The sequence below is a fragment of the Drosophila innubila genome, assembly GCF_004354385.1.
Source record: "Drosophila innubila isolate TH190305 chromosome 3R unlocalized genomic scaffold, UK_Dinn_1.0 2_E_3R, whole genome shotgun sequence".
NCBI classification, from domain to species: Eukaryota; Metazoa; Arthropoda; class Insecta; order Diptera; family Drosophilidae; genus Drosophila; species Drosophila innubila.
The window spans coordinates 14804141-14814507 of NW_022995380.1; the positions used below are offsets into that span (position 1 = coordinate 14804141).

The window sequence follows — 10367 nt, forward strand, 5'->3', positions numbered from 1 at the left end:
ACTGTGCATTTTATTTGATTCTGATTAAGGGAACTTTGCACTCGATGCAGCTGCAGACACGGCAACATTGAAATGCGAATCATTGCACAGATTACGCTGCCTTTTGTCTGCTTTTATTTGCATTTTCAATGAAGGAAATTGTTAATTGAAAAAGAGAGGAGAAACACTACAAAAAAAAAAAAAAAAAAAAGAAGAAACACGAAATCAAAATGTGGCTACTTTTTGGTAGCTACATATTTATCTGTGTCTGTTGGAACTCTATTGAAGTGATTGAAGAGCATTCGCTGTGTGTAGAAATGTTATCGTGGAGTGTATCAAAAGTCAGCGTACGCAAAACAACACAAATAACAACATTGAGGTCGGTTATCTCAATTTACACAACTGAGATATAATACAATACGAGTAGCCTCGACCCTCCATACTCATATCGATGCGATGGAGCCTGCAACTGTTACTCAATGAAGCTCGAGCACTCGTAATGTGCACACATTTCATTAAAATGAAATTTCAAATTTGATTGCGAGAAGAGGGAGCACAAAAGGTAACGTAACAATTCTAGGAAGAGAAGGGCAGAAAACAATCCCCAACAACCATTGTTAAACTGACTGCCACATTGTTATTGTTATTAAAGCATCGCCCTCCGACCTGTTGTTGTACAAAAGTTAGCATCCATTTGAACTTATACTTAAGCTTCTTCTTTCCTATGAATCCCATCTGTTGGGTGGAATTTACATTATATTCTAGCACTAATTTCTCGTAATCAATCAAAGCTTTTAGCCCACTCAGATAACAACTTTTGAAGCGTGTTACAACGCAATTCTAAATCTGTACACTGAAGTTTTAATTAGATTGGCAAGTTAGCTACTTAACAACTTTAAGACCAACGGAAAAAAATAGAAGAACAATATATAATGCAATAAGCATATATTCTATTGAAATAACAGTACTTAACAGAGTATTTAACAGGGATTTGAGTATTTGAGTAAATATAAAAAGCTGGATAACTTAACATATATATATAAACCTGAGCATTAAACCTAATTCAAAGCTTTTACAATTTGACTCAGTGATATTAGACCCAATGGCTTCCAAACTGTTCACTTCGAATCCCCTGTATGTATGCAACAAAGTTTGTAACATTTCCAAAAAAATATGTTTTTGGCAACATGAATCTTAATCAAGTAGAGTAAAAAAAAACAATCATCAATAGTTTGCTCTTTCATAAGGTTCTTTTTATTGAATGGTGTTCGTTCAAGGTCCTTATTCTTTTCAATTTGTTGTTGATTTGTTTCTTTTTTCTGTATTTTGGTTAATGTTAAGTGAAACATTTTGTTGTAGTTTTTACATATTGGTATTGTACGTTTCGCTTTCAGGATTTCAGGATTTAATAAATGAGTTATACCTTTCTTTTCGTGTTTTTTTTTTGTTTTTCTATGTTCTTTTCTAAAAATCATAAAGTTTTGCTTATAAATGTAATATTATTTGCTTTGCTTGCATCTAAAACGTTCGATTAACAACGATATGCAGAAATATATAGTAATAATATTGAGTAACACATAATAATATGAATCATAAATATATATAGGTATATATGCGGTTAATTGTTATCTTGCTTTGATTTCCCCTGCTTTCAATGTTAAATTGAAGGAAAAATCTCGGTGGCGATCAATACAAGGAAAAATAACCATAATGACTTGTCAACTACAGTTTTGGAGTCACCATATTATTATTATTATATTTCATTTGATTTTCTATATGTTTTGGTAATAATTTCTGCCTTTCGGCAATAACAATTTTAATGTATGTATACGTATATCAGCTTTCTAAAGTTGATAATTATTTGGTTTGTTGTTGATTTATTAATATTGTATGTTGTTTATTTGCGTCATTTAGGTCACTTATAATTATAATGATAATCATAAATATAAAGTGTAATAATAATAATTATAAAAAACGTTTTCTCATAGTTTTTCTATACAAACGTTGACAAAATATATAGTATAAGTAGAAACGTAAGAAACACATGCGATTTCAATGTTTAAAACTTTAATTTTTCATTGATGTTGTTGGTTGTTTTTGTGGTTTGCTATCCTTTTACGATTTACGACATGTTTAAACAAGTGCATTTTAAACAAAGAAAATGAATTCATAATTATAGTATTAATAATATTTATATAATTTGCATAACTTCAACATTTTTGTGCTTACAACTAAAAATAAAATTTGCGTCTCATAAACATATTTTTTCTTCTTTTCAACAATTCTTCTGATTCATCTTTTTTTTTTTTTGTAGTTTTTCTGCATGCTTTTCAATAGCTTTTTGCTTGCTTGTAACTTAGAAAATAAATAATTAAAATTGCCAAAATGTGAATCTTTAGCAATTCTCTTTTTATTATCTGCTTTTGCTGTTGACTTAGTAGGCGTGGTTGGCAATGAACAGGGAACCGGAACCGGAACCAGCGCTGCCGGGAACGTATTTGCCCACAGCGGCCTCACCGTTAGCCTGTGTAGAAGAATATAGAGAGAAAACGTGTTAATTAAAATAAAATTTCGTAAAAACTCTAATAAAAATGTTCAAACAAATTCTTATAAATAATTTAATGTTCAAGTAAAATGCTTAATGTTTCATTTTTCAACCTTTACTGCGATTTTTGGCATGGCTCAGTGAACTGTAAAGTTTTAGCTCAGGTCGCTACGATTTTCACCTGCGGCAAAGTTTTCCGGCTTTCCAAACACACACACACACACACGTGTAAAAGTTTTTGTAAATTTAATTTACAAGTCTTTTAAGCAAAGAGTTCATTCGATTAGGGGTAATTGCACGGCGAAACTGCGACGAACTCTGCACAAAAAGGACGAACCCAAAGTTTGTCTACCTCTTTGCCAGCCATAGGCCAAGCCAAGTTGAGCCTCTTTCCTGACCCTGTTCGTAATTTACGCAATTATGTGTACGCTTTGGTGTCCGGCTTAAATCCATGCTGAAACATTAATGACTACATAAAATGAAGGCCTGTATTTACAGTTTGACAGGCCCTGTTCAACAGTCATTTTCGTTCATTCCCGTTTCTGTGGTAGCTATACATAACTTATTATAATTTTATTTACTCTATTTTATAGGATTATTTTAAATGTCTCTCAAAGGTAGAAAAATAATATTTACAATTATAAATTTAAGAATTATTATGACAAAATCTACTCATAATGGTATACAGAATACAATTTAAAATTTTCTATTCGACTTAATTCTTTGCAGTTTTATATTTCATGTTTAATTTGTTTTATTTTTTAAAATTCTAGTTGTACATCTTAATGGTAAAATTTATAAAATATAAAAGAATGTAAAGGAATTTTGATATCTCCATTTGTATGTGTTGTTCTGTGGAATTTTTGTGGGGTAATCTCAACACAGTTTTAGCCAATTGGGTTAAGACAGCGAGCCATTAGGTAAGCTATGCACTTGCAGTTGCTGTAGGATTTGTTTAGTACTTGTGCCCGGCAACGAATAGACTGGCATTGGCCGCAAACGAGGGTATCGACCCGGCCACGTATTTGCCTTGGCAAGCCTGGCTATTAGCCTGATTGTGGGTAGTGTGGGTAAATATATAAAACAGAAAAGGAAGCGGGAATTGTTTGGGATTAATAAAAGAAAATCGTGCATTAGGGTTAACATAAAATCAGAAGGGTGTTAGTAAAAACAGACTGATGAATTAATTATGTGAATTAAATAAATGAATTCATTAAATGCATCAATGAATGATTAAGTTTGTTTGAGATGAAGAAACTGAACGTATGATAAATGTTTTTAATTTTTATTTGTGCATAAGCATCCATGTCAACAAATTGTTCTCTTGTCAAAAGTATTCCAATTAATTAAAGTACATAAGTATTAGTTAACATTTTCTTGCATACCAAATATATAGAGTTTCTTGACATTCCATTTTTGGTTTTTAGTTACTTGAAATTTTTGCAAATAAAGTTAAAATTTTAAAATTTTGTTTAATTATGATTGTGATGTTGCTTTAGTATTTATGATTATCAACATGAAGTCCAGTGTCACCAGCAGCGCTTTTAACGGAACCTGGTTTATAGCAGCCCTCACTGGCTTCACTATTGGCCTAAATGGATGATTGGGTTGGGAGATGCATTAGGATAGTTAGTTAGGATTGATGGGATTAATTGGAATTGCTATTAAGTGTTACTGAAAGCAGGTAAGCACCTGAGACGACAACCCAGCCTGACAACCAGAGCTCTATAGGACTTATTTCTAAAACCCATTTTATAGCTAGGCCCATTCATATGTTATGGCAATGTTAACTTACCCTGGCACGCTTGAGCAGCTCGTTCTGGCCAGCACCGATGTTCTCCTTCTTGCCACCCCAGGCGCGGAGCACGGAAGCTTGCAGAGCACGACCGTACGAGAAGGTCAAAGCCCATGGGCGGACCAGAGGAACTTTGTTGATGGCGCTCAGGTTGACGGAGGCCTCCTCCTCAGACTGACCACCAGACAGGAAGGTAACGCCTGATACAATAGAACATAACAATATTTAGTAAATTCGTGAATGAGAAAATTACACGTTGGGTTCTCTTACCGGGAACGGCAGCGGGCACAGTGCGACGAAGGGCCTGAACGGTGGCCAAGCCGATCTCCTCGGGTGTGTTCTTCGTCTTGGCTGACTGACCAGCAGTAACCATGTTGGGCTTGAGAAGAGTACCTTCCAGGTAGACATGGTGATCGTTCAGGGCCTTGTAGACGGCAGCCAGAACGGTCTCGGTGACCTTCTGGGCGCGATCCAGATCATGATCACCATCGGGAAGAACCTCGGGCTCCACAATTGGTACAATGCGCTCCGACTGGCAGATGGATGCATAACGGGCCAAGACATTGGCGTTCTCCAAAATGGACTGGTATGAAGGGGTGTTCTTGCCGATCTTCAGAACGCAACGCCATTTGGCGAAATCACAACCCTCCTTCTTGTACTTGGCGCAACGGGCAGCCAAGTCATCCAGACCCTGGGTGGTGGACTCATCCTCAGAGCCGAACAGTGGCACAACACCCTTGTCGACCTTAATGCCGGGAATGATGCCCTTCTTCTTCAGCAGCTGAACGAAGGGAGTACCGTCATCGGCCTTCTGGTACAGAGTCTCGTCGAACAGGATCACGCCCGAAATGTTCTCAGACAACTTATCGTCAGTGGTGAACAGGAGCTGGCGGTAGGCGCGACGGTTCTCATCGGTGTTCTCCACGCCAATGTCCTTAAGACGCTTGCCCATGGTCGAGACGGACTCATCGGCAGCGAGAATACCCTTGCCAGGAGCAACGATCGCCTGAGCGATGGTCTTGAGCTCCTCCTGCAGCTCCTTGCTGGGATAGTTGAAGTATGTGGTCATGTTTGAGATTCGCGTATAGTTCTGTAAAACACGTGTCCATTTTGTTGGTAAAATGTGATAAATTAGAAGAGTTTGTAAGCATTGCATTTTAAATATCAAAATAATGGGTTATGCAATTTATTTGCAACAATAAATTTCTAACTAAACGCTTAATTTTGGAAACCCTAATTATCGAAAAAGCTGAGGAATAGTCTAGAAAAAAATATAACTACAATTTTTGTACTGCTCCTAAACTTTTGAAATTGTTTGGAAATAATAAATATGGTATTAAAAATTTATCAACATCTATCAATCATAAGGGCTTAACATTTTGAAAGCTACTCAAATGCACAGCTGTTTCCAGCTGGAAAGAGAGGGAGCCAGAGAGAGAGCAAGCGAGAGAGAAATGAGAAAAAAGTGCCCACGTTTGTATTGCAAAATTGAGAGAGCAACTCCAGCTACTGGCAACATTTCGTTAACATATGCATACACATAAATGTTGCCAACGAAATGTTGCTAAGCTCATTTATTTAGCATTCGCTAAACTATTTTCAAATGGTAACATTTTCACTTAATATTAAATTGTTACATATACCAAAATATTTGTATGTGTGTATGTACAACTGAGTAACACTATTTGCTTATCGACGTCACGTCATTTATTTATTTCTTTCCACATTCATCTAAAAATAATGATTTTTTCACTTGCTTGTTTAGGACAAACTTCACTGATTACAACACATTATTTCTGTATTATTCATTACTCTAAGTTTGGGAACTGCTACAAGAGTGAACCAACCTGGTCAATGCTTTTCTAGCAACTGACTCAGTTCGGATGTGCGAATCGTAAGACAACCTCGTCGCCTGATGTAATCAAACCGGTAGGCATCGAAATATTACAGTTGTTTTATATGGCTGGAGGGAGGTTTAGGGGGCAAAACACCCTCGCATTTGTGACGTTCACTTTCACTTTCAACAGAAGCTGCCCTGCTGAGTGACGTGCGACATGCGGCGCATGCTCTACGCAGTGACATTGAACAAGGTCAAGCAACATGTTGCGACTGCTCAAGTGTTGCCAAAGCGAAATTCATGACGTGTTGCTTACGAAACGGTTATACTAAATTGTTTAAGCCAACAGAAATTAATGTAGTGCGTGTAGCGCGCAAGAGAGGCAGTCTGTGAGAGAGTAATTCCGATAGATAGCATAGGGAAATCGGGCGATATAAGAGAGAAAAGCTTAAGATACAAGAAAGTTGCAAGGCTACTGTTTGACTTGTTTGACATTGAAAAGCACGCACTGACAGCAATATATATATATATATATATATATATATATATATATACATCGAAGTATGTATACTCGTATATGTACTACATGTATACGGGGACGATTTCAACAACTGATTAGAAGCAGCGCAACTGATAATTTAATAACTATAAATAAAAAACATTTGTTTACTTCAGAAAAAACAACGATAATTAATAAACTACACTAAAAATACTACAATTTGACACAAAAATAAGTTTTGTTTTTTTATATATACATATATATCTTTGATAGATATATAGAGCTGATTCACTTAGTTGACACACACCTACACGAGCCGGCAATCGATCGAAGACTGAAATGTAGCCCAAAATATACGACAAATAAATATAAAAGCGAATAGCACAAAGCGACGCATGACAACAACAACAATAACGACAACATAAAACAAAAACAACACTAATTTACTGCTGCTATCAAGAGAATATACGAATGTATGTATACACATATAAAAATAAAATAGACACATGTGTATAAATACGAGAGATGTGTGTGAAGAGCTGCTGCTAAAAAAACAAGTTGATAAAATGTATAGTAATTTTTCGAAAATTATGGAAACTTTGCTGAGCAACAATTGACTCGCATGTTGTCTGTTGTCAAGCAGTTAACATTTTTAACCTTCAGCAAATTAGAAAAAAAAAAACAAAAATAAACGAGCCCCCATTCAGAAAGAATATGCGATTCCAAAGTCTTTACAAACGTTATCAATATGAAACTTGTTCAGGATGTTGTTGTCTAAATACCCGTTCCCGCCTCCCCAGTCATCAGCAATAGGTCAAAAGATTCAAACGAGCTTCGACAAATATGAGCTGCTATAAAGTATGGTATAGTATTTACAATCTGTGATTATGTATTATTAATTAAATCAAAAATATATAATTCTTCTGATTTAGCCATGCTTACAGTTCTTTAATATATAAGGTGCAGATATAAAAATTTAATTTGAATTTGCAAACCTATTAAAGGTTTGTTCTCGATAAGTAGCAAAAATAAAAATCTGAAGAGAAAAACCATATAAATGCATATTAAAGATTATCATAATTCCCTATTTTAAACATCTGAATACTTTGTAATTTTTTTCTTTTTGCAAAAAACAAGACCTTTTGGAGAAACTTATTACTGATAAAGGGAAAAGGGAACTGGTTTCATTCAAAAACTTGTTTTGCGTCTTAAATAATGTGTATATACCCGACCTTTATTTACACTTTACTTTATTGTCACCCTTAACATAGGGCTCTCTTGCTCTCACTGTTACTCTCTCTATGGATCACTCTCTTATCGAAGCAGAGCAAAACTTCTGAAGTGACAACCACACCCGAGTTAAACAGATAAAAGGTATTTACTTTTTGTCTATTAATCTCTCTCTCTCTCCTCTCTTTTCCCTGTCGATTGCTCTCTCGCTCTTTCTCACTGTCTTTGTCATTTGCAATCAACTGTTAGTTAAATCTTTCTCAGAGAAGGAAATGAAACGACAAATGCTGATGAAGTCAACAAACGCAAATCGATGACGATTTTTAATTGAGAACTAATCAAAAGCTAATTAAAACATTCATCTAGATAATTAGAAATATACTATGTATAGTATACTGAAGACAAATGCATTGGTCTGCATGCAATATTTGAGACAACTATTTATAAAGAAAAGCAACAACAAAAAAGACTTCTACAAATTGCAGTTGAATCGTTGCCAAGAATTAAATGAACCCACAAGTGAAAATGTAGCTCAGCAGATGGACAGAGAGAGAGGGAAGTGGAGGCTTTGCACGGATTAGCCGGTTAATCCGGCATTGCAACTACTATATATATACTGTTATCCGAAAGCTGCCGGCGGTCTCAGGTTTCTTATCAGCTTTGGAACGGTTGCATAGGTCAACGGCGTAGCTGACGATAAGCACTGCATATGGAGCTACAAAGTTCGTGAAGCACTCATAAAAAACTTATATGTATGTAGCTAGAAAATTTCCAGTCTCACACACTCTCACACAAACACCAACATAAGCGAGAATGTTCTGTAATTTGCAGTCAGCTTTTAAAAGTGCAAAACGATTACGAAACCACTTTGGGATGAGACTAAAAAAACGAGCAATGCACTTGATATTATTACGAGATAACGAACTGCGCTTTCTTTTCTTATTTTGTTGTAGATTATTATTTATATTTTTTTCAGACACTCGCACACACTCTCGAACACACTTGCACACTCACCGATCTGGAAAATGTAACTGTGTGGGTGTTTGCTTTGCGCTACTCTGCTGCTGGCTACCGGCTGGCTCTGCTGCTGCTGCTGCACTGGAGTTAAGTAGACGACGCTTTTATTTTCGGCTATCGACTGCGACGTCGACGTGAAATTCCAAAGCGAAATAAGTAAAAGGCAGCCGAATGTAGGCAAGCGAAACGTCAAAAGGTTGTTTGGAGGTCGTTCGGTGTTGATAAATTGATTGCACTCTTGTGCCTAAATTCAAAATACCAAAAGCTCTTGGTATCTTAAAGCTTGCGGTGTATGCAATAGCTAAGCTTTGTAGCTGGGTGTTAACATTGCGTTGTGCTTTAACAGCTGCAAAAAAGCTTTTTGCGCTTTGCACTGCTTGACAAGTTGGACATTGCAAATTACTGTTATATTTTGAATATGTTAATAACAGTTTAAAGGTACGTGTATTATGTGTTTTAAATTGTACTTTTAAGCTGCTATGGCTATCACTTCAAAATTTTTTAAGAACTAATTTATGGTTATTTAAAATTTCTTGCCTTTTATAGTATAATAAATAATGGTTGATTTAATATGAAAAAAAAAAAATTAATTTAAAATACGCTATATTCTATTTATATTAAAAAAAAAATTTAGGACTCCAAAGGCAACTTTTTATTATTTATTTTTTATTTAGAGGTGTATTAATTTTCCAAATAAAAATACACATTAAAAAAATACGAGTATGATGCTTTTCTTAATGACTTTCTACTACTCGACCACACAAATTTCTATTTATTTCGTAAAATAACAAAGCACTTAATAACATGCCTGACCTCCTGCAATGCAAAAGTACTCAATCCAATCAGAAAGGCACGTAAACAGCTGACTAAGAGAAGGCAAAATTTCCCAATATGACACAGAGAATTTGAGTCAAAAATGTTTTTACAAAGAGAAAATTACCCAATGTTACTCTCTTTCTCTCAGCCATGCTATAACTATCTCATTCTCTCGCTTTCTCTTTCTCGCTTTATCCTCAGCTTAACATGATTAAACTTTTAACAATTATAGTTTTTAAGCCTTAAGATATAACGAGCTTAAGAATTTTGCATTAACTACATCATTTGTGTTAAGGCTTGTATAAATTCCTCAAAGAATCCTTACTTAGTTGCCGTATTCAGGAAGTGAGCTAGCTTCGTGTGCTTAGTTTTTGTTGCGTGGCAGGCTCTTATCTAATGCAGCAGCCAGAATCACAATCACAGCAATAGCGATAGCGATAACCACAGTTTCATTTGCTTTCTACTTTCACATTCACATCTTCTTATGTAGCGCTCTCTGTTGTCCTTGCTCTCAGCACGCTCTGTTCGTCTCTTGGTTCCATCATCGTGTCGTTTGACTTCGTGGGCCATGCAAGAACTGCGGCGAGTCCTGTTTCGCATTTGTCGCCATTTCAGTTTCAGTTGAAATTCGTGCGTCGGCCGGTTGGGT

General features: G+C 35.7%; 1 protein-coding gene across 3 annotated transcripts; it reads right to left on the reverse strand.

Moving 5' to 3' along the window:
• Positions 1–1210: 1210 nt before the first annotated feature.
• Positions 1211–9059, reverse strand: LOC117792414 (fructose-bisphosphate aldolase). Of its 3 annotated transcripts, XM_034632560.1 has the most exons (6): positions 8900–9059; positions 4590–5409; positions 4320–4519; positions 4023–4115; positions 3483–3575; positions 1211–2503 (listed from the first exon to the last, which is right to left on the reverse strand). In XM_034632560.1, the coding sequence occupies exons 2-6, from the start codon at positions 5386–5388 to the stop codon at positions 2414–2416; spliced, it is 1275 nt and encodes a 424-aa protein (XP_034488451.1). In that variant the 5' UTR covers positions 5389–5409; positions 8900–9059; the 3' UTR covers positions 1211–2413. The 3 variants fall into 3 exon arrangements, with proteins under 3 accessions (XP_034488451.1, XP_034488450.1, XP_034488449.1); XM_034632559.1 differs by lacking the exons at positions 3483–3575; positions 4023–4115 and having other exon boundaries at positions 8900–9057; XM_034632558.1 differs by lacking the exons at positions 1211–2503; positions 4023–4115 and having other exon boundaries at positions 3254–3575; positions 8900–9058.
• Between the last annotated feature and the right edge of the window lie 1308 nt (positions 9060–10367).